Source organism: Panicum hallii, chromosome 2 (assembly GCF_002211085.1).
Source record: "Panicum hallii strain FIL2 chromosome 2, PHallii_v3.1, whole genome shotgun sequence".
Lineage (NCBI taxonomy): Eukaryota > Viridiplantae > Streptophyta > Magnoliopsida > Poales > Poaceae > Panicum > Panicum hallii.
The window spans coordinates 9,020,663-9,044,566 of NC_038043.1; the positions used below are offsets into that span (position 1 = coordinate 9,020,663).

At 45.2% G+C, this 23,904-nt stretch overlaps 2 protein-coding genes across 3 annotated transcripts; both read right to left on the reverse strand.

Annotated features, from left to right (window-relative positions):
* Positions 1–264: 264 nt before the first annotated feature.
* LOC112881863 (peroxidase 2-like) lies at positions 265–1,679 on the reverse strand. Its single transcript, XM_025946762.1, has 2 exons — positions 1,419–1,679; positions 265–1,332 (listed from the first exon to the last, which is right to left on the reverse strand). The coding sequence occupies exons 1-2, from the start codon at positions 1,620–1,622 to the stop codon at positions 571–573; spliced, it is 966 nt and encodes a 321-aa protein (XP_025802547.1). The 5' UTR covers positions 1,623–1,679; the 3' UTR covers positions 265–570.
* A 3,901-nt stretch (positions 1,680–5,580) lies between these two features.
* LOC112880614 (PTI1-like tyrosine-protein kinase 1) lies at positions 5,581–12,256 on the reverse strand. Of its 2 annotated transcripts, none has more exons than XM_025945333.1 (8): positions 12,023–12,256; positions 11,181–11,299; positions 10,226–10,473; positions 9,981–10,107; positions 9,595–9,868; positions 6,808–6,940; positions 6,224–6,310; positions 5,581–6,104 (listed from the first exon to the last, which is right to left on the reverse strand). In XM_025945333.1, the coding sequence occupies exons 2-8, from the start codon at positions 11,272–11,274 to the stop codon at positions 5,961–5,963; spliced, it is 1,107 nt and encodes a 368-aa protein (XP_025801118.1). In that variant the 5' UTR covers positions 11,275–11,299; positions 12,023–12,256; the 3' UTR covers positions 5,581–5,960. The 2 variants fall into 2 exon arrangements, with proteins under 2 accessions (XP_025801118.1, XP_025801119.1); XM_025945334.1 differs by lacking the exon at positions 12,023–12,256 and adding an exon at positions 11,471–11,489 and having other exon boundaries at positions 5,874–6,104.
* Between the last annotated feature and the right edge of the window lie 11,648 nt (positions 12,257–23,904).

Consider the following 23,904-nt stretch of genomic DNA (forward strand, 5'->3'; position numbering starts at 1 on the left):
ATGTTCCATGGAGATATTAGGAGAACCACAATTTGGGTTTCCAAAAGCTCTGGACATAGTTCAGTGGGAGCTTAATGCTCTTTACGAACAGCCACACAATTTTGCCCCCCCCGTCTTAAGAATGAAGCACATCTCATCAACAACTCGCTAAGAGTGGTTTTGCCATAACTAAAATTATATTACAACATGCTGCCTACTTGATCACATGAACAATGTTTGTGTACGTGCTCCCCTTGAAGAATTTCATAGTGGAAAAAAATAACGTTGGGACAAAAAGTAGCTGGGATTCTGTTATTTTTTTAGGGGAGTAACTGGGATTCTTATTCACAAACAAGACTAAAAATCAATCGGATGCCAATTCCATTAGAATACAACGGGAGCATCCGGATGCATATGCAAGGAAAGAGTGATACAGCGGCGCTTTCCAATGAACAAATGAATCAAAACAACGCGAACAAATGATATTATTCTGCAGCACGCCGAGTGGTCACTGCAAGTACGTGCAATTGAATGTTGTCGTCGTCGTCGCCGCCGCCGCCGCCGCGGCGGTCCATGCGTGTCGTAGTCATCCTAGTTTACGACGCGGCAGTTCCTCCTGACCTCGCCGTTGGCGGCGGTCTTGACCTCGATGGCGGCCATCTTCACCATCGCCCTGGCGAACTTCCTCTCCCACCTCCCGCGGACGGCCGCGTTCTCGACCACCTTCCTGGCCGTCTCCGTGGACGTGAGCAGGGCCGCGTCGGATTTGAAGAGCACCTTGCGCCGCAGCACGTTATTGTAGTACTGGTTGTCGAGCCTGTTGGGGGTGAAGATGTCCTGCACCACCGTGGGGTCGTTGTTGAAGTTGGGGTTCGCCGGGCACCGCCTCCTGAGGACGGCGGCGAGGCCTGCGTCCATGTCGGACGGCGGCGTGCCGATGCGGTCGGAGAAGGACGAGCAGTGGGAGCGCCCGATGGTGTGGGACCCCGAGAGCACGACGAGGTCGTCGACGTCGAGGCCCTTGGTCCGGAAGCTGTCGACGAGCTCGGAGAGGTTGAAGGACGGCGGCGGCAGGAAGGCGAGCGTCTCGTTCTCGAGCGAGACGCGGCCGTCGAGGCGGCCTCCCGGGAGCGTGTAGTTGACCTTGTGGTCGCTGAGGAAGAAGGCGGCGTCGCGGCCGGCGAACTGGACGACGTCGGCGCAGGAGACCTTGCCGGGGCAGACCCGCTCGAGCGCCGCCTTGGCCACGTCGATCACCTCGAAGCCGCGCAGGCTGGGGAAGTTGGGCGGGCCCAGCTTCTCCGGCCGCGGGTTCGCCGGCGTCGGGTCGAGCAGCACGGACGCGTCACAGCCCTGCAACGACAACAACAATGGCGGCCATTGTTAGCTACATGCAGGCAGCACGTACCATGGCATGGAAACTGAAGAGAAACACGTGCCTGGACGAAGCAGTCATGGAAGGCGAGACGGATGAGGCCGGCGCCGATGCCGGGGTTCTGGCGGATGGCCTTGCCGACGACTTTCCGGACGATGAACTCCGCCGGGGGGCACCGCCGGTTGTAGTAGCCGTACTTGAGCCCGTGGCTGGACGTCGCGGCCAGGAGCAGCACGCATGACACCAAGATCGCCGCCACTCTAGCCATCTCGGCCGTTTGCTCTGAGAGGCTGCTGCTGCTGCTGCTGCTGCTGCAGGGAGCTCGAGTGCTTCCCATCCTTTGCTCTGCACGTCTATTTGTACTGCACCCGGCCAGAAGCAGTCAGACGGACAGACAGGTCGGTTGGTCTCACGATTCTTTAATCCGGAGTGTGGCATGTTCTCTCCAGCCCGAGGATGCTTTTTCTGGACAAGAACATGTGCTTACATGCAGGAACAACTCAGCATCCGAGCGCTGACTCTGTGGTGGCTCATGTGGGCTTCTCAAATATAGACTAATGTATTTGCAATTGGTGAAGGATGTTCTCCTCTGCCACATTCCGGACAATAATTCCCGTCAGACAAGTCTGTTCCTTCTAGAGCATACCAAGTCTATAACACCCTCCACCTTATATACTCTCTCCATCCTGAAATATAAGGTATTGAAGTATTTAAAATTTATATCCAAACATAAAGCATCGTAGGATTTTTCATAAATATTAAAGGCTCTTAGCTGCATAGTTACCTTTTCTATTCCTTCCTCCCCTGCTTAATCTTAGGAACAACTTTAATTATGATTGGTAAACGAAGAGCTCTCGGAGGGTACATGCATCTTTTATTCTCTCACTTAATTTATCTTAGAATTTCTAGAATTCCTTATATTATAGGACAGGGAAGTTTTATTTCACTCTTTCTAAAAGTATCGCATCATTCAAGAAGATACGAGTTGATGAATGAAACATGACCTCCAATGAGTAATTTCATTTCATGGTTTCATAGGCTAGCTCAATTCAAATTTTAACAGATTTAGTAATCTTGCAAATAGCATACTCCCTCCATCCTATAAATAGTGCAATTCTAGTTTTTTTCAAGATAAATTAGTGGTGGCGTGAAAGGACTCTCATGCCCTCATTTGTTGGCTATATGCAGTTAGTGTTGGTACGCAAATCAAATCTGACCAGTAGACAGATAGTTGAGATCTAATTTCTAAAATTGCACTCTTTGTGGGATTTTTGTTCAAACATTACCATTGCATTTTTCATGGGACAGAAGGAGTACATCCAGTTTCATCATAATGAAAACTCCTTCCCTCTCTTCTTCATATTACCTTACCACATCATCATAGATGCTTATGTGACCGTATTTAATGTGCATGTCTCTGAAATTTGCATCAGGAATGGCCTAAGAGCCCATGTGGATCTAAGATGGGACCCACCTCCTAAATCGAAATGAAAAAAAAACCCTTCATCATATATGCACGCTGCTCCTTCCTGTGTTCATGTGCTGCAGTAGAGCCAATGCCGACCCCATCACCTCATTCTCCATCCACAATGCAACTCATTAGAACGATGAGCACGACTCCTCCCACTTCTATGGTTCCGCCTTCCACTCCGGTGGATTTTTGCTACTCGGTGAGGCCAGGTCCGGTCCTAAGCTTTTTGGGCTAAATGCCCCCTTCAAACCTGTTCTTGTTATGCATGAGGTCGGAGTTAGGGCCTTAAGATCTCCTCTATTTCTCACTTCGTCTCAAGCCAAATTCTTTGAGTTGATTGGTCACATGCACATAAGCTCAACATCCATGTATGTGTCCATTTGGATAGGCAGAGCGAGGGCAGCTTCTTCCAAGGCCGGAGCCAATAAGGTCATGAACTATTTATTATATTGATGCCCGTTTCCCCTGCCTCCCTCCATTTGTTTATAATTTTAGGGCGTTTACAGTAGATAGAATCACCTATGTAAAAAAGATATGCCACGTAGGATTTTAGAGATTTTAAAGGCGTCGCGTCTACGGCTCGCTCATGTGGACATCTCATGTCGCACCGTTCTCCTAATTAGAGTATTTGCATGTTCAACGCGTACCTAGTGGACGATGGGTGATTGAGAGGTTCTGTTTTAAATAGGAAGTCGGACACACTTGGGACAATAATTCCCAACGGATAAGTGGGTCCTGCATCAAGGTCAAATCCGTTCGGTTGGTTGATCACATGCGTGCAAGCTCAGATCCATACACGTCCGATTGGACGGCCAGAGGGGCGGCTTCTTCCGAGGAGCCAGTTGGCCAGCTTGGTAGGAAGAAGCAGCATGGAGTCGAAATACATGCACGGCTACGGGCTACCTCACATGCTAAAATAGTTAATAAGCATTAGGGTGCAAAATTGGTGATTCTTGGTGCACCTCCAACCCTTTTTAATTCAAATATTTATACTGCTAATGAGGTCCTATATTTTGGAGAAGTAGTAAAAATATTTAAACTATGAAGGTGCAACCGAGGATCATTAATTCACACCCCTAATAAGCATCCATCTCTACTCAATTCACTTTTAGTATCACACTAATACATGTAGTGTAAAGTAGTGTGACTCAAATCATGTTTATGCAAATATTTATGCATACTCCCTCCGTCCTGTAATATAAGATATTCTAGCAATTCTAAGATATATTAAGGGAGAGAACAAAAGATGCATTACCTTCTGAAAGATCTTTGTTTACCTGCCATAATTAAAGTTTTTCCTAAAATTAAGCAAGGAGGAAGCAGTAGAAAAGGTAACCATGCAGCTAAAAGCTAAGAAAAATTAAACATTTCCTTTAATACTTATCCAAAAGTTCTAAAATATCTTGCTTTGGGTAATTTTTGAACCCTCTAATGCCTTACATTTTAGGACCGGGGTAGTAAGAGATACATAATGACCTAACTGATTTCAGTAAATACAAAATCTAAAGTAGGATAGAGATGGGAAAATTTTGATTGATATTAATTTTTGCTTGAAATTTTTCGCGCTAAATTTCTATATTTTTGTCCTCAAAATTTTGGCCCCAAAGTTTGCTGTTTCATTTCTTCCTACACTTTATTGTTTCAATATTTCTGAATTAATGTTTTTTCTGATTTTTTGTTTCAAATTTTTTATATAAAGTTGTTATATATTTCTTTGTATATATTTATTATATATTGTTACATAATTATTTTTATTTTCATTCGGTAATTGGGTAGGTAGGGGTTTGGAAGAGATAACCGTGCCACGTGGAAGGGAATGATGGAACTACGAAAGGAGAAATGGGAAAGGAGTGAAAGACAGGTTGTCTGGAACTGACAAGTGGCAGGCTTCCCAAGTCACAATAGTAGATTAACACTTTATTTAAAGGTGTTTGGATATAGGGACTAATTTTAGTTCGGGTCACATCAAATGTTTGGATCAGATATTTGGATGCCAATTAGGAGAATTAAATGTGAGCTAAATATAAAACTAATTGTATAAATAGAACTAATTCACATGACGAATCTATTAAACTTAATTAATCCATCATTTGCATATGTTTATTGTAGCACGACGTTGCTAAATTATGAACTAATTAGGCTTAATGGATTCATCTCACGAATTAGTCTCCATTTATGCAGTTGATTTTATAATTAACCTATATTTAATATTTCTAATTGGCATAATATTTCTAATTGTCATCCAAACATCCGATATAACGTGAATAAACTTTAGTCGGGAAACAAACGTGGGAAACTTTACCAGAGCTCCCCACAAGATGATTGGTCCTAGGATTTCTTACCTGTACTACTATTTCCCACAGTTTTTACGAATGAGCATTTTCCCTCATGGCCTCCTCTCCCACTCACAAACGCTTACTATGACAGCTCCAAGTAGTCTTGAAGAAGGCCAGAGTCTCAAGATAACAGTGCCGCCAAGCCGAGCCATCAGCAACAGCAATCACCGGTCGTGTAGGTTGGCATGTTCTTAAGAGGGGCCCGTGCAATTTAATCTTTATTGCGATCATCTCGCATGAAGAGTTGCAATTTCTGCCTTTCATCTCTCATGCAATTTCAAGGGCCTAATTTGCAACTGAGTTGTTGGTCATATAACTCTAGTTTACCTGATGCTGCAAAGCATCCATATCCCTTCAGTAATAAGTAGTTCAGATCAGAGCGATTCTCGATCTTAAAGGACAAGCACAGGCACAGCACACCACGCCAACACTAATTCACATTTCAACGAGCAACTACCGTGCGAGATAACCAGCACAGGAAATCAAAGGTAGCAACGATATCATGCCGCAGACGGAAAATCATCTCTTCGTCCAAACATGGCAAATTCCTTAAACCTACAGAGTTGGTAAATAAGGGAAAAGAAAACTTCAATCCTACTACATACCATTGTACCGCGCCAATATCAAGCAGCGAACCCAGGTGGCCACAAATGGCAGGGGCAACTTCATCTATGCTTTATCCGATTGGGAACGCTGCAAAACGAACATCCAAAATACTCTCAAATACACACAGAATGTGCTGATAGCCTGATTCCGAGATGGCTTGTGCCGAAAGGACCCCATCGCATGCGACTTGGCCTCAGCTTGCAGGTTCGGGGGCTGGCTCTGACACGGCAGGTGCGGGTCTTTGTTGGAGGAGAGGAGAAAGCGCCTTCACAACGATGCTCATGTTGGGCCTGAACTCTGCTTCGTATTGCACGCATAGAGCTGCCACAGCAGCGAGCTGCAGGTGAATCAAAGAAGTTACGTCAATAATTGCATGCTCATTAGGAAGTAGGATGCCTAAACTGAATGTAAAATATTACTCATAGAGACATGTGTCTGAGGGGGCGAAAGGGTCACCTTAGCAACTCCCTTTGGAGGATATTCTCCCTTCAACCTGGGATCTACACATTGCTTGACCTTGTCTTCACTTAATCTTGGAGTAGCCTGAGAGTAAATATTGCACATAAAACAAGTCAGACATGAATACTTAACTACCTTTTCTGACTGGGGTATTCTCACCAATTTCTAACCAAATACTTCTCACCTTTCAGTTTAGTTTTATCTGAGTAAACCCATTTCCGAAGTAACATCTAACTAACTACGCTATTGTGGAGAAACCATTTCAGGAGGGAAATAGCACTATCCAGTCCTGGCTATCTAATTAATTACTACCACGATTTTAAATTATGAAAATCAAACAACTTGCTACTCCACCTCATATCCATCCCAGCATTGTAAGCATTGCTATCAACGGCCAAATTTATCTCAATCATTCATATCTTGTAAATGGCGCATCACTTTCTCGCACCCAAATTTTTTCTACATTTTATGCTTCAATTACACCAGTTGATACATAGAGCACTTGACAAGGGGGTAAAGATATTATACTGAACAACACATAAGTAATCATTCTTCAACAGCCAGTTAGCAAAATGACTTACCCAAGTGACTAAACTTTGTTGTCCCCGAGGCATTGTGTGATCTACTGGTTTCCTTCCAGTCAAAAGTTCTAAAAGGACTACACCAAAGCTGTAGACATCGCTTTTCTGTGTCAGCTGGCCAGTCATAGCATATCTGTACCAAATAGCGCCGAATTTAGAAAGGCAGCAAGAAAAGCAGGGCTTTTAAAATTTCTTAAATTCATGCAAAGAATAAAAATACTATTTTTCACTGCAATGTTGCAACAGAAATCAATGATGTTGCTAGATTTATTTACTGAACCCTACCAATACTTGACTAAATAGTTACAAAGCATGGAGTAATGAAGACTGAAAACATACCAACCAATGTAGTCAAGCAAAAATAAAAATCAAGGGCAAAAATAAATGAAACTTTGGTATTTAAACACCTCTAACGAACAGAATTTTCCCTACCACGCACAGAAAGGAAATTCACGATTTAATCACAAAGTGTGCTACTTCTATGTCACCGTCCTAGATAGCAAAAGAAAGTGAAATGATACATGAATGATGCATAGCCCATATTTTATTGGGCATGCTATTGAAATCAAGAAAATGCAACGAAGTATGTGGGAGCCTTTAGCTCCAAAATTTCTTCGAGAAATTATGTGAGTGAATCCTGTCATGATAACATCGCATATAGGGAAAACAGCCACAACAATTGAAGATCAAGTGGGGATGCCATAAAGGTTGTTGACCAGGTTTAAGTAGATTGTTGACCAGTAAAATGACACTAATTTAATTTGCAGGTGAAGTTTTGCAAAGGCTCCAAAAATGCAGTAAATGCAGTTCCTTTTATAAGTGGAAGTTAGAATACATTCTCTTGACACATTGGTGTTGTTATTCAACATTCTTAAAATGAAATATTCACTCGAGCACGTATCCTGAAGGTTTGGGGGGCAAAACTAGAAGGTAGCTGGGTAGAATGTAGATACTTTTTGAAATATTGTTGATAAAAGTGAGACTACAGGCCCGGACATTAGCAGAAGTTCAGGTTCAATACTTGATCCCACATGAAATTCAATATTTGCTGTCAGTTCAAGAAAAACTAATCTGACTGCTCATTCTAATAAATTACCATTGCTGCAGTGAGTATATACCCAGTGTAGAAAAACAATCTCTATGGTGGTACCATAGAAGCAACCATTGTATACAGATGAACGTTCAAATAACTTCATAGCTGTGTCAACATATAATGAGATACCCAATTTATAAGAGTGAAATTGATGCTAACATATAATGGGAAATCACTACTGAAAACTGTAAAGGCTTAGACAAAATAACCTAGATATAGTCATTGCTTCAATAATATATTCGAGGTGTGAGTAGTTTTTTGATATGTAGTCATAAGCGATTTACAAGACACATATAGACAGCTAAGATCTGTCATAACATTCCAAATAAGACTGGTTCCAAAAATGGTAAGGTATAAATCCTTAGAGAAATGCTCCGATAGACCCTTTTGAAGTAACTAGCACACATCTCAAAGCAAATTAATTAACTAACTAAATCATAATTATTAAATTATTTTGAAGTCTTTTGACCTTCCCGGGCCCGGCCCCCTACCCAGCACAACCCATGCCCACCGAAATACTGATTGAATTGAGAAAGGACGTGCCCTGCCATTTCATTTCCTGGTGGCACATTCGATCCTTCGGTGTGAGCAGTGAAGCCACGGAACTGTGCCAGTGGCCGATCTCACTGGAGCCACAGAAGGACAGCTGCAGCCGTAGATGTGGTAAGAGGAAGTTCTTGCAGTGAGCTCAGCCACCGCAGAGCTCCGTGCTGATGTTGCCCACACCTAAGGAATACATCGCCTGGAAATGAAATTAAACAGCACCTCCATTCTTGACCCAATCAGATTCCGTTGGGCATGCGTTGGGCTCGGTAGGGGCGGTAAGGGCTGGGCTGTTCCTAAACCCAAGACTAAAATAATTAATTTAATTGTTTTTACTTTGAGATGTGTTCTAGTTTTTAAAAGGGTTACTGGAGCAAAAATCAGATCTTTATACTAGCAAGTGCAAGTCTTACAAGTACAGATGACAAGTAGGCAAGTATAAGTCAATGTGCAATTATGTACACAGATGACAACTGGGGAAAACAAAAAAAGGTGGCCCTAGGTTTTTGTTTGTAGCTACGTACATAAATGATCGTGAGGGACAAAAGTGACCTTAGGTTTACTAGCATGTAATACAGTTACACAAACATTCACCTTGACTTGATTCATAGCACCAGGTATGGGTTACATATTATATTTAGTAGGAAAAAAAATCCTTGTAACCACAGTAAACATCAATAATTTTCTGTTCAACAGAATGAAGAGTACTGGTTAGGGCAGCAATTTATCTTTGGATGGACGCTGTATATCATGGGTTTGCAATATGATTTTTTTTAAGAAAAAGATGTCCCTTCATCTGCTGGTGTGCGTGTGTGCTTCTCAACTGCCATAGAATGACTTTGAACCATGATAACTTATGTAACAGAACTAGCTGACTTCTCGTCAATAGCAATCAACCAGATGAGCATGGGAAAATATAATACCAATAATATGAACATAAATTACCAATTCAATCACTAAATAAAATCATTAAGGCAACAGTTGATATATGAATTAGTTCAAACAAATGCTACCATACTATAGTTAGTTCAAGATATATGAATTACGACAACCATAACTGAGCTGAAAAAACTACAGTTGAGTAACATTATCGAAAAAATAGATGTGCTATGCAGCAAAGCATTATTATTAACTAGGGTATAGAAGATTACTCTGGTGCATGATATCCAAAAGTTCCCAATACACGAGTTGAATGGAGGCGAGCTGCCATATCTGGTGCTTGGTTCAAAAGATTGAAGTCCGCAACTTTTGCCTTGAAATCCTCAAACAGCAGTACATTGCTTGATCTAATGTCCCGATGGATGATTGAGGGCTGAACCTTTTCGTGCAGATATTCTATACCTTTTGCAGCCTCAATAGCAATTTTGACCCTCTGCATCCAGTCAAGCACAGGTCCAGGCTGTGCACCCTGGACACCTTTTCTTCCTGTTGTATAAAGGAATATGATGCAGGTCCATTACAGATGAGCATGACATCCTAAAGAATATACGTTATATACATGTGGCATGAAAAGGATACCAGATGCTTAACACCTTACCGTGCAAAACATCATGAAGAGAACCCATGGTTGCAAATTCATATGCCAGTATGCGGTAATTTCCCTCCACACAGTAACCCAACATCTCAACAAGATTTTCATGTTTTAGCTTTGATGCCAGTGAGACCTGCGACACAGAAACATACAAACATTTTTTTTTCATGCTTTCCCTTCTGATATTATCATCTAGTTATGAGGAATATGAACAGAAAAGGCAAGAAGCTTAATGTCCTGTGGGCACTCACCTGTTTCAAGAACTCATCATTAGGTTCATTTTCAGATGCATCAAGTTTTTTAACTGCTGCTTGCCTCCCATCATCCAAAGTGGCATGGTATACTCGTCCGTAAGAACCTTCACCAATCAGAGCACTGGAGCCAAAATTATCAGTCTTTTCTTTCAGGTCATCCAATGACAATTCAGGGACATCAATTGTAGGAGGGGAAATCTCTGGCTCAGGTTGACTAACAGGAGGCTTTGAAGACTTCTGTTTCGCTGAAAAGATAAAAAAACTAAATCAGCAAAGAATCAACATGTAAATGATGTGGATAATGCATCAGGACCTTAACATGTAGCAGAACACCTTGGAAACATCCTTTTAAATAGAGTACCAAGGGAGTCACATATGAGACAAGAAATATAACACTTTGGAAAACAAGGAAGTCATAAAAGACATGTATTATGAGTAGTGTGTGAATTTGGGCCCTTAAAAAAGAAAGGGTTCATTTGCGTATAGCCCAAAGGTCAAAAGTAGCGTGGATGACATAAAAACAAGGAATGATGCCCCAAAACTTCTTCGCCTACCTACCTAAACAATGGTGTATACATTATATGAGAGTGCAAAAATTTAATACAGGAAATCTTAAAATATTTGGAGTGCATACATTTGATATGAGAACAACCATTATGGTAATTTGATGTGCATAAATTTGATTTTTATATAAAAACATCATGATGATATTCTTGCATAATCATGTTGCTAACTAGTGACCACAGTAATAACTGAATCTACCTTATCTGTATGTGCATCCAGCAACAATCTGAATCATATTAAAAACTCGAAACTTTTGGTGAATGGACAGAAGACTGCTTTCAGCTACTATTCAAACTTAATATGAGTGACTAGGTTCATTGTCGCACTGGATTTTACACTATGTGATAGACAAGGAAACAAAAACAGGGATCAAAAGTAAGTAACGTACGGTCTATCTTATTGCTCTGAGCTTTGGATTGCTCCTTGTCACGGCCATCTTCCTCGTCGTCAAAGTGGCAGTTACAACATAACCACTGCCTCATATCGCCGTCCCGTCACCTCTGACCCCTTCAGCACATGCATCAAAACACAGAAGAGCATTAGCCATAAATAGTAACTTCAGAAATAAGGCATTCCCTCGTACACAGGCTGCAATCAATCTGCCAATGGGTACCAGCGTACAACACCCATCCCCCACCCGTCCTTTACTCAACACACCAAGTAGCATGTAGGCCTTACCTCTTCGATGTGTGAACTAACAAATTTGTTCACATAAACAGGACGCTTATAGTACAGCTGCTCTGAAAATAACTTGAATAAAGCAAGTACCGTTTTATTTCTCTTTTAGGGGGGCTCGGGGCTATCCATTTCAGATATTATTGAGGCGAGTGAGTGCAGGAACGCGGGTCGCTTTCAGCCAGCCTTTTCCAGAAGCGCGTGGAGAGGAGCACATCCTGGAACCTGATAGGAGATATTCTAAGAAAAATTCCTCTACCGGGCGACCCAGTACCCACACTATCGCCAGGCGGCGGTCTTCGGGGTCTCCATCCACCCCCAAAGCAATCGGAGAAGGGAAACTACTCCGCCACGCAGCAACCAAGCAAGCAAATCCAGCAACCCGGAAGGGGATTGGATTGGTCTGGAGTGGACTCGAGGAGCATCCGCCCCGATTAAGGAAGATTCGGATTCCACGGGTCACAGCAAGGGAAGAGATAACAATCCTCTGGAACCACTAATCCCAACCAAAGCAAGCAATCAACCCGAGAAACAAGCTCGTTAGGGCTTCCTTACCGGCGAGGGCGAGACCAACCGGCCCGGTCGGAGGGACGGATCCTTCCCTTCCGCGCCGGCCCCCGCGACGGCGGCGGAGGAGGATGGAGCAGGAGGGCGGGGTGGCGCTGCCGATGCGGGCTCGAGTGAACTGGGGGGTGGAGGGCCGGGGGCGTGTTGGGCGGAAGAAAGAGGGGGAAGGGTGCGACCGCGGTGTGAACCGGCGGGACCACCGCAGACCAGACAAGCGGGCGAGCCGACCGGAACTCAAGTTCCCCTGTTTTTTATATCTTTGGACGGCGGGGGAGGAGCAGGAGCCGTCGATCGGCGGCCTTGCAGCCGCGGGCGGTGGGAAAGGGCGAGGCTTCGATAAAATAACTACAAATATGGAAAAGGGCGAGGCTCCTTAACCTCAAGGATAGTGGAGAAATTTACGCCGTTGACACATAAAAGAAATGGCTTCCCAGTTTTGACATTCAAAACGTTGACTTCGATAAAATAACTCTACAAAAACGTTTCGAGACCAATATTTCGAGTGTCAAAACAACCTCACGTTTGTAGAGTCATTTTATCGAAGCCAACGATTCAAGTGTCAAAACTGCAAAGTCGTTTCTTTCACATGTCGGCATCGCAAATTTCTCATAATAGTGTACACATTTTCTATGCACTTTTGAGCCTAAAAAATCGGCTTTGATATCAGGCAACAAGCATGTAAACAGCGTCGGAGATCTTAGGTAGAGCTGACACAGTGGATGGTGAGGTGGTAGGGTTAGGAATACCTATGGTGGTGAGTGGTGGAGGATCACGTTTCTGTATTTTACCGTCAAACTCATCGAGGGATACCCCGAGGTGGTAGGTTTTTGGTAGGGTATCTCTGAGATCTGGAACTCGAAAGTGTAAGGAACACAAAGATTTAGACAGGTTCGGACCGCAAGGAGCGTAATACCTTACGTCCTGTGTGATGGTTTGTATTGCTTTAGATGTGGATTGGTGGATGTTTCGGAGGGGGTCCCCGCCCGCCCTTATATAGTTTTGGGAGATAGAGTTACATGGAAATCCTAATCCGATATTACAAGTCTTATCTGAGTACTACTCGGGTACTTTTCTTATATTCCGACTAATCCTTCTCCGTATGAGTAGTTACAACATATGGGGGTGTGGACCATATCCTAACCTTTATCCTAGAATATGTACGCCATGTGCGCATTCTCGTGGCCCCGGATCTGACAAGCCTCCGAGCTCTTCGTAATCGAGTACTGCAGGCTTCCGAGTACTTCTGAAGGCGTCTTCGAGTTCTCCGAACTCTATCTTGAAGGTATCTTCCGAATACTTTCTTAGCTGCTTCGAGGCTATGAGGTGCTCATGCCCCGAGTAGTCTTCTTTTATAGGGATGCAATGGAACTCGCACTCCATATGGAGTAGCCTATGAGCCTTAGGTTGAATCGAAAAATCAGGCTAATGGTGAAATTAGTCTTGAATTTTCTCTCCTTATCTTCCAACAGGTTTGAAAAATAAGTCGATGATGGCACGTGTCTCACAGCCCCGAGTCTTGAATCCAAATCCTAAGATTTGGAAAAAAAGATCAAAAGGTCATGGCATGCATTGTAGAAAAATTAAAAATTTGACTTAGATGGTTAAAATGGACAAATTGGTTCAGAAATTTGTAACCCTCTTTTTGAATGAAATCAAAAAAATGATTAAACAAATAACTTCCCTAAAGGAGCTCTAAATTACCGCTCAAATCAAATCTAATCCCAAGAAAATCTCTTTAGCTTCCGCATAGTGATACGATGAATTGTTGACACATAGTGTAGAAATTTAAGTTGTTGATACGTGAAACAAATGGTTTTCTTGTTTTAACGTTCCAAACATTGGCTTCGATAAAATAACTCTACGAACATAGGAAAGGGCGAGGCTCCTTAACCTCAAGGATAGTGGAGAAATTTGCACTGTTGACACATGAAAAAATGGCTTCCTAGTTTTGACATTCAAAACGTTGATTTCGATAAAATAACTCTACAAAGACATTTCGAGGCCAATATTTCGAGTGTCAAAACAACCTCACGTTTGTAGAGTCATTTTATCGAAGCCAACGTTTCAAGTGTCAAAACTGCAAAGTCGTTTCTTTCACATGTCAACATCGCAAATTTCTCATAATAGTGTACACATTTTCTATGCACTTTTGAGCCTAAAAAATGGCTTTGATGTCCGGCAACAAGCATGTAAACAGCATCGCCGATCTTCGGTAGAGCTCACACGGTGGATGGTAAGATGGTAGGATTAGGAATACCTATGGTGGTGAGTGGTGGAGGATCACAATTCGGTGTTTTACCGCCAAATCTACCGAGAGATATCTCGAGGTGGTAGGTTTTTGGTGGGGTGTCTCTGAGATCTGAAACTTGAAGGTGCAAGGAACACAAAGATTTAAACATGTTCGGACGGCAAGGAGCGTAATACCTTACGTCCTGTATGGTGGTTCGTATTGTTTTAGATGTGGATTGGTGAATGTTTCGGAGGGTCCCTACCCGCCCTTATATAATCTGGGGGAATAGGGTTACATGTAAATCCTAACCTGATACTAGATTAGGAGTCTTACCTGAGTACTACTCGGGTAGTTTTCTCGTGTTCCGACTAGTTCTACTCCTGTATGAGTAGTTACGACAAATAGGAATGTAGGCCATGTCCCAACCCTTATCCTAAAATATATACGCCATGTGCACAGTCATGTGGCCCCGGGTCTAACAAGCCTCCGAGCTCTTCGTAGTCGAGTACTGCAGGCTTCCGAGTACTTCTGAAGGCGTCTTCGAGTTCTCCGAACTCCATCTTGAAGGTATCTTCCGAATACTTCCTTAGCTGCTTCAAAGCTATAAGGTGCTCATGCCCCAAATAGTCTTCTTTTATAGGGGTGCAGTGGAACTCGCACTCTATATGGAGTAGTGTAACACCCTAATATAATTTTCCCTAATTTTAATAAATTTATTATGGCTCAAATGAAATTTCCAGGCTTTTCTTTAATTTTTGTGGCATTTAAAGCAATTTATAACGCAAGAAAATAAAATTTATTATAGGGTCAACTTACTTGTGCATTCATGCTGGTGCATTGTTTTATTTGTGTTGGGTTTGAATTCAAATTTATTTGAATTCAAATAATTTTTGTTTGAATGTTTGAGTATAGAAAAGAAAAGGAAAAGAAGAAGGAGAGAAAACAACCCAAACCCTTGGCCCAGCCCAGCTCCCTTTTCCCCTCCTCTCTCCCGCATGGGCCAACCGAGGCCCAGCACCCCTCCCCTCTTCCCTCCCCGCGTGGGCCGCGCCCCAGCCCACTTCACCCGAGGCCCAGCCACCCCACACACTCCCTCTCCTTCTCTCGCTGCCACCCCGGGCCCGCTTGTCGGCGCCAGCTCCCCGCTCGCGCGCCGCGCCCTCCCTCTCTCCTTGCTCTCTGGCAGCTTGGCCCCGCGTGTCAGCGCCTTCCCTCCCCCTTTCTCCTTTCTTCCCCGGCGTAACGTCCCCCTCCGAGATCTCCGGCGAGCTCCCCTGCTCCGGGCCCGCACGCCCAGGTAGCGCCGCCGCCCTACAAGTAGCAGTCCCACGCCCCTCTGAGCCCTAACCCTAGTCCCCGCCGCCGTTACCGACGCCCGGCACCGCAGCCGCCCCGCTCCGCCGCTCAGCGCCTCTGCTCCGCCGCGAACCCGCTGCCCCGCCGCGCCTCAGCCCCGGCCAAGGCCCGCGGTAGCTTCGCCTCGCCACCCAGGAGCTCCCCGAGCCCAGCAACTGGGCCCTACGCCTCTTCACCGAGGATAATTCACGACGGAGCTACCTCTGGTGAGCCGCCCCGCTGCCCCGATTCATCGCCGCCGGCGTTCCTTGGTCCCTCTTAACCCACGCAGCACCTTTGCAGGGTCTCCACGCGTCGATCCCCGGTGATCAGAAGGCCGGGAACCCTCGGCAGCCACTCCTCCCACGAATCCCGATCGTCTCCGCCGCTTGTCCGCCGTCGAGGTCACCACGCCGCTGCGTTTCAGCCGGCCCCAAGCTTCGGTGAGCACCACATCAACACCCTGAAGTTTATGCGCTGGTTGTCGTGGCTTTTGGCCGGCCGTAGCCTTAGGAACGCGTACACGCCGGCGTTGCCCGTCGTGCCGAGCCGCCCTCACCGCCGTTATGCCCTAACCATGCCTTAATCCATCACCACAAGTATCCAGATGAGTTCGCCGTGCCGAGCCCTCACTCCTGGACCAAGCCCGCCCGAGAATCGTGCCCGGACGGCCAAGATTGGTCAAGTCCGGTGTGTTTCAGCCGTGCACCACCGCGGGGAGTTCATCTCCGGCGACCTGCACCGCCGCTGGCGCGCCCGCGTAGTCCTAGCCGCCCGATCCGTGTTGGACGCGTAAGATTAGAAGCCGCGTACCCCTTTGCTCCGCACCGCTGGATCCAGATCCAACGACCCCAAACAGAGCGTACCGGTTCGCGGATCAGATTAGATCCGAGCCGTCGGTTTCAAATCCAGCGAATGAGATTAGATCTAGATCCAGATTAGATCCGAGCCGCCAGATCTCGATCCAACGGCTCTAATCAGAGCATACCGCTTCGGCCTGTCCTTTTTGCTAAAGAGCCCTCGGGTTTTTTCTGAAATCAACCCGCAGTACACCTGTAGTTCAAAAATAATTACGGTTAGATCCTGTTCTATGCTTTTAGGCCCCTGAGCTTCCTGGAATTAGTGCCCGCAGTCCGTACCTCGTGTTTTCGCGTGCTAGCCCCTATGTCTACCCTTTATTTACGTTTAGGTCCCTGGTTTTTTTCCAGAACCCCCTGTAGTCCAGTTTTTCTCGCAGATAGGTCCCTGGATCTTGTTTCAAGCGTAGATTTCGCATCTTAGCTCCGTTTTAGGTGTTCTTTATGTCCACGCGATCATTGTAACGCGTAGAATAGTTCTAGGTTAGTTTGGTGTACAGTTCTATTGTATTGGTATACTGTTTTCTTATAGTTTGCTATGGTTGTGCATGTGTGTATGTGTGGACTATGCTTGATGATCGTGAGTAGACGCGGAGCCTTTGGACCAGTACCAGGGGCCGCCATCTTCTGAGCAGTTTGAGCAGCAGCAGGAGTGTTTCAAGGAAGGAAAGTATAACATGAACGTCCTATCACTTTTAAATACAATTTCATACTGCATTTTAATTCTATATGCCTATAAGGACTTTCCTAGCCACTTTATATCCTATACATATGTCCTTTGGGTTGCATTTTGGTTAGTTGTGCTAGGTTGCTGCGCTATAACAAACTTGGTCCTTTTTCATTAAATTTGATTAACGGTCTTATGCAACTTAATCCTGAGCGTGGCCCTCTGTGCTGTGTGCTTGAGTGGCTCACGTCTCCGCAAAAGATGTTTTTGTTAGAAACATGGTTTAGGGGGCCAGCACGGTGCTTAGTGCTTGGTTGGCTACTCTCCATAAGGACCGGTTCATAGAGCGATAACCTGGGACAACCGCGCAACCACAAGACTGGAATGGGACGGTCTTGACTTACTAATTAGGTCGTGTTGGTTCGGGAGTAACTTACCTGCGTGGGCAAGAGGGGTGGTAAGCTTCAATGGTCCCTGCTCCTCCAGCTTGGTCTGTGCTGTGTGTCTTGTACCCCCGGAGGTGGGCCCCATCGTTGCTGATCCAGAATCCTTAGCGGTTACACCTTACCAACGTGATCCTTTGTAACGGTCTCGTAGTGTGCTTGCTAGCCATCTCACCTAAGGAAGTGTGATGAACAACTAGCGTAGCTCACGACTTGTGGGTAAAGTTGTGCAACATCTCGAGAGTGTAAAACTGATATATCAGCTGCGCTCACAGTCATGAGCGGCCCAGATCCTCCTTTTGATTACTGGGGTTATCAACCTTTGATTAGGGAGATTTCCCCGGGTGGTTTTGGTTTGGATGGTTCTCACTAGTTCTGAATTAATATTGATTAATTTCTTATGCAATTTGGGTTTATGGTAATTCATCCACTTATAGTAAATAGTTTTAATAAAATTTGCCAAGACTAAAAGCTAATGCAGTTGAGTCAGCTAGCCTAGAGCCTCATAGTTTGTGTTATACTTGTTGAGTACGAGTTTGTACTCACACTTGCCTCTCTACTCTTCTGTTCTATTTCGGATATCTTCGACTGCTGCTCAGTGCCCGGCAACGTGGAGGACTGCGTCAGCGGCTTCGACGACTTCTAGGCGTTTGTCTCCCAGTCGACGTCCCTGTGGCGCCCAGCTCTTCATGTACTTCATTTTACGCTTCCGCAACTCTTGAACCGATTCTTGATTCGGTTGTAATAAAATAATTCATTTACGATTTATATTAATGTTATTCGTGATATGTGTTGTGATATCTTGATGATTCTGTTGTATATATGCGTGACTTGATCCTGGCGCATATACGATTGCTCGATTTATGTTCTTTATAAATCGGGTGTGACAAGTAGCCCTGAGTCTTAGGTTGAATCGAAGAATCAAGCTAATGGTCAAATTAGTCTTAAAATTTCTCTCCTTATCTTCCAATAGGTTTGAAAAATAAGTCGATGATGACACATGTCTCGGAGCCCCCGAGTCTTGAATCTAAATCCTAGGATTTGGAAAAAAGATCAAAAGGTCGTGGTATGCATTGTAGAAAAAATTAAAAGTTTGACTTAGATGGTTAAAATGAACAAATTGGTTGAGAAATTTGTAACCCCTTTTTGATGAAATCCAAAAAAATGGTTAAACAAATAACTTCCCCAAGGAGCGCTAAAATACCGCTCAAATCAAATGTTATCCCGAAAAAATCTCTTCAGCTTTCGCACAGTGATACAACAAGTTGTTTCGTGCATCCAGCCCCGAGCATGGGAGCTAGATGAGTCGCCGAAGGTATGCCAAGTAGCCTTGTTGCGTCCAGCCTTCGAGCATGGAAGCTGTACGAGTCGCCAAAGGTACGCCGAGTAGTCGGCGGCTTCAGCCCCCGAGCCTGGGGATTGTCCGAGTCGTTGCTGAATCTTGAACTGTAAAAAGATATGACAAACATTGCGTAGTCCAAGTTTGGAACTCATATATTTTAAGGATGCAAGGTGTATATGTGTGTAAATCTCCTTTCCTTTAGCAAAACACCGAGTAGGACTTCGTGCAGCCCCTTGCCTTTAGTTGCTAAGCACCTAACCCTGCTAACCACTGCTCAGGGAGAGAGCTAGCCACCTAACCCTGCTAACCACTGCTCAGGGAGAGAGCGGCTTGCCACAGCTACAATGTAGGTAGTGCACAGAATGAGTCGAGGTTTCACGATTTGGGACTTGAGCTGCACGAGTTAACTCGGGAATTCCTAGAGGAACATGAGGTTAGGCAAGGATTCGAAAGTCAGGGTTCTCGGCGTTGACCCTCCCGAACGGCTTTGTAGTGAGCCATGGTGAGAAAACAGATTGCGCGCGCAGCGCCCCAAGCATGGGGCAACCCGACTGCTTCTGTGGTGGGCGGATCAGCTAGGCAGTCGGGAGCATGGTTGATATGGTCGGAAGTAGTCGCATAGACTAAAGAATATAGCCATGGAGATTGGGAGTGTTTAGTTGATACATATTTATCAAAAAATGGCTTAGCTTGATTCGCAGATGATTGTCGACGAGCGATCGCCGATAGCGCCGCGATGGTTTGTTGAAGAAGCCCGACTAGTCCGGATCGATTCCGACCAGTTACTGACGGTATGAGATCCGTCCCCGACTAATTTTCTAGTCAAGATGAGTAGTTGAAATAGTCGTCGGGTCGCCAATCATCCTTGCGAAAATTGAACTAGTTGTAACTTGATCCTTGCTCCTAGCTTCCGTATGCGTTAGTAAACGCGTGCGTCTTCTTGAGTAGCAAGAGCAATAGATCTTCTTATGGTCTTTGTGTACATGTAGCTAAACTCCAAAGGGTAGCTTAATACGGAGAGTACTCGAATTGAGTTTCCTCGATCCGTGTACGAGCACTTGATGGAATATGATTGGCCTTCATCGGTTCAGTATAGGATTCGGCGTCGGGAAGCAATTAGCTTAGGATTGCATCGTCAGCTCTTGCATGTTGGTGTCTTCGACTCGGAGACAGTGGCAACAAACAGACGACCGCAGATATTTGCGCGTAACTGCTCCGCATGCGACCGGAACTTCTTGTTGCCCCCGTTTTTTTTTCAGACAATGACCACGGTGAATTTGCTGGTGATGCACGCTGTTCCAGTCTCGACGAGTTGATCCGTTGCCTGGAGCGGATTAAATTTGATGAACGGGTCCTTCAAACTCGCCCGATGATCCCAACGATAACCTCTATCTGATGCGTCAGCTGTCGGTGTTTTACTGCTAAATCCATTAAGGATACTCCGAGGTGGTAGGTTTTAGGTGGGATGTCGCCGAGATATGGAACTCGAAGGTGCAAGAAACACAAAAATTTAGACAGGTTTGGATCGCAAGGAGCGTAATCCTCTACGTCCTGTGTGGTGGTTTGTATTGTCTTAGATATGGATTGGTGGTTGTTTTAAAGGAGGTCTGTGCCCGCCCTTATATATTTCAGAGGATACAGTTACATAGAAATTCAAACCTAATAATAGCTTAGGAGTTCTACCCGAGTACTACTCGGGTAGTTTTCTTCTGTTCCAGTTCTACTCTTGTACGAGTAGTTACAAGAGATGCGGGGTGTGGATCATGTACCAACCTTTAACTATAATATGTACGCCATGCACGCAGTCCTGTATCTCCGAGTCTGACACACGAGATGGATGATATGGAAGTAGAGCCGGATTATTATGGCTAGGTTGGTTGCCATAGCTTCAGTGGAAGGTTGAAGAAGATGTGCAGATCGTCGGATGCTGTTCAAACGGCTGAAGGCGGCGATAGAAACAAAAAGAAAACGGCAACTAACGGATAGTATCACCTTTTGAAATTATGTTTTATTTTAGCTTTGTGGAAATAAAATAATGTTAGGAATATAAATAGAATATGAGTCATTTCTTTAATCATGAAACAAAATTTATAGAATTTTTTAAAGATTCTTTCTTTCTTTTTTTGCGAGGAAAAACAAACAGACAATACTAAGGTTCTTTCGTTTATAAAAGAAAACTCATTTCCAAATTAGCTTGCACCTCCCTCCATCACATGTAGCCGATCCCCATGGCGACTGGCGACGCGAGCCTGGCTGTGTCTTTCCTGCTCCTCCTGCTCGCCGCGGCGCGGGGAGAATCTCCTTCGGGTTCGATGCGGTTTGACGCCTCGGCGAGCCCGTTGGTCTCCGCTGGCCGTGCCGGCTAACAGATGACTAGACCAGTAGACTGTCAGGCCCAGAAGGCGCGTACGCCGTCGGATCTGCGGTCTCCTGGATCCAGCACCATACAAAATTGAATGTAGCCTTTTTCCCTTTTCAAAAAAATGTTGCCTTTTATTTGAAAATGGAAAAGGTTGGAAGTTTTTTTAAAAAAAATCTAGTTTAGTCGATCATAGAGTATAACAGTTTAAGGTTGTGTCTAGTTCAATGTTGACAGAACATGTTGTGGCGTTGTGCCAACTACTGCAAAGCTGATTTAAAGGGAATCGGAGGTTTGTCGTTTGGTGTTTCAATTTCTTTAAGCCCATTTTGGTATTTGTCTAACAGCTTTCTAAATATTTCTAATAAAAACTATGCCATACTGGAAACCTCGTTCAGAGTCTGGGCAAAAAGCACTGAGATACTTTTCAGCATACTACCAATAATTGGACTGAAAATGTTTTGACCTTGTTGGTACATCATCTTTTCTTGCATTGTGATCAAATGCCACACACTAAGCTTAGACCTTATAATTAGACAACATATCAGTCTGGCATAGGACTGAGGGGCATTGGGAAAACGTCTCCTAGCAATAAAAGAATGAATCGTACGTGATGGAGACTCAAAACCGTCTGGCATAGGACTGAGGGGCATTTGGAAAACGTCTCCTAGCTTGAGCTATTTCGTGCATTGAATGCTACACGCAACTCGCCTCCATGCATTTCCTGGCGTCTCAGGCTGCCTCCAACGGGCAGCTATATTGGCCAGCCATTTCACGATTTACCTACCCCTGCATTTTACCTGCCTCCAACAAAGCAGGCAAAATAGTTGTGGCTGTTGGTCCAATTTATTTTCGCGTCAATGAGCCGAAGCGCCGACGCAGATCTTGTCGAGCTGCGTCCACCGCCCGCTGATTCCCTCGCGAGGCCCCAGGTGACGGTTGTGTGCGGGATAAATGCCTCGCGTGGCCAAGGCCAGCCAAATTGCCGGTTCTCTCTTCCCATGTATTTTGCCTGGGCTGTATCACTAGCCCATTGGAACGTCTACGGTACCGATTGGCCAGCCAAACTGGCTTTGCCTGTCCCGATACCTAGCCTATTGGAGCCAGCCTCAAGCCATTGATGTCTCCCTCGGCTCCGCAGTTCCTCACCATCTCACGCCTGCATCCAGCCCCCACATCGCTGCTGTGTCCTACATACACTTGCACTGTGTGGCATTTCCACTCAAAAGAGTCAAATATTTGGTTTCCATATAGATCATTTAAACAGATCTAAGATACAGTCGAAAACAGGCATCAGGTTCATTCCTTTTAGATTTATCTGTAAGTTCTTAAATTAAACTGATGTGTCATCCCGATCAGACAGCTATTACCATCCCTTTTCATCCATTATTCATCGAGATGTTAAGATGTATCTTTGACATATTTAGATAGGGAATTTCACCAAGATGGTGCTGAGGAAGAACCCTATTGAAGAGATGGGGTACAAGAAACAACAGCAACACGATCGAAGTATCACTCTAGATATAGATTGCCAAATGGGCCGGGCCCAGTGGGCGGTACTAAGCCAGCATGAAAAAAACACAACCCTAACCCAACACGGCCCATTAGGAATAGTGTCATGCCGACCCGACCCGATCCATAGTGTCGTGTCTACGCCGCAACCTCAGCACGTAGTGTCGGTCCGGACACAACACGATTTAAGGCTTGGCACGATTGGGCCCATGTAAGAGCCCATCCGCCACTCTCTTCCTCTCTCTCTCTCTCTCTCCCTTCTCTCCCCCCTTCCCCTCTCTCGATCTCTCCCTGCCGCCCCTTCCCTTCCCCTACCGATGGAGGAGAAGCGGCGGAGGCCGGTGGCCTGCAAGCGGCGGGGGATGGCTGGCGTGCGAGCGGCGGGGGAGGACCGACGCATGTGGAGGACGGCGACGTGGGCGCAGCGGAGGCCAGCGGCTGGCTTGCGCGCCGGTGTTGGCGCGCCGGTGGCCGGCTCCCGCTCGGAGGTCGTGCTCGATGGGCTGGCCCAGCGCGGTTAAGCGACCTTCGTGCCGTGCCTGGCCCGCTGGCTTAACCCATGAACTGGCACGGCACGACACGGTCAACTTAGCGTGCCTAACTGGGCTGTGCCTAAACCGGGTCCGGGCCGTTTCGGGCCGTGCCGCTCACTTGGCCATCTATAACTCCATATGGGCAACAAAATGAGATATCTAAAATCTGTTAGAATAGGTTGAGAATTTCAGATTTAAGGATTCCATAAAAATAATGGCTCTCTGAAGTTCAGACTTAGAAAACTGTTTCGTAGATAAATCAGTACCCCACGCCATCGTACTTTAGCATGTATCTCTGGAGCTGCCCACCATCTCCCATGAATTTGAGTGCTCATCACATATAGTGGATGAGCTTGGGATGGAAGGAGCACCTATCTTGAGGCAAGGAAAAAAAACTGCATTTCAAGTTGCAAAGATATACACAATGTTCTTTCTCGATCTTAATTGGTTGGAACGGGCGGCTTCGGAGAAATGGATCCAGATAAATGGATAGTGTATGCAGAGGTTCCGTCAGTAAGCTTGATTTTGGGTCCCGAGTTGAGACTAAAAGCAGGACCTCGATAAGGTTATTGGTTAGCCGATCACAGATTGA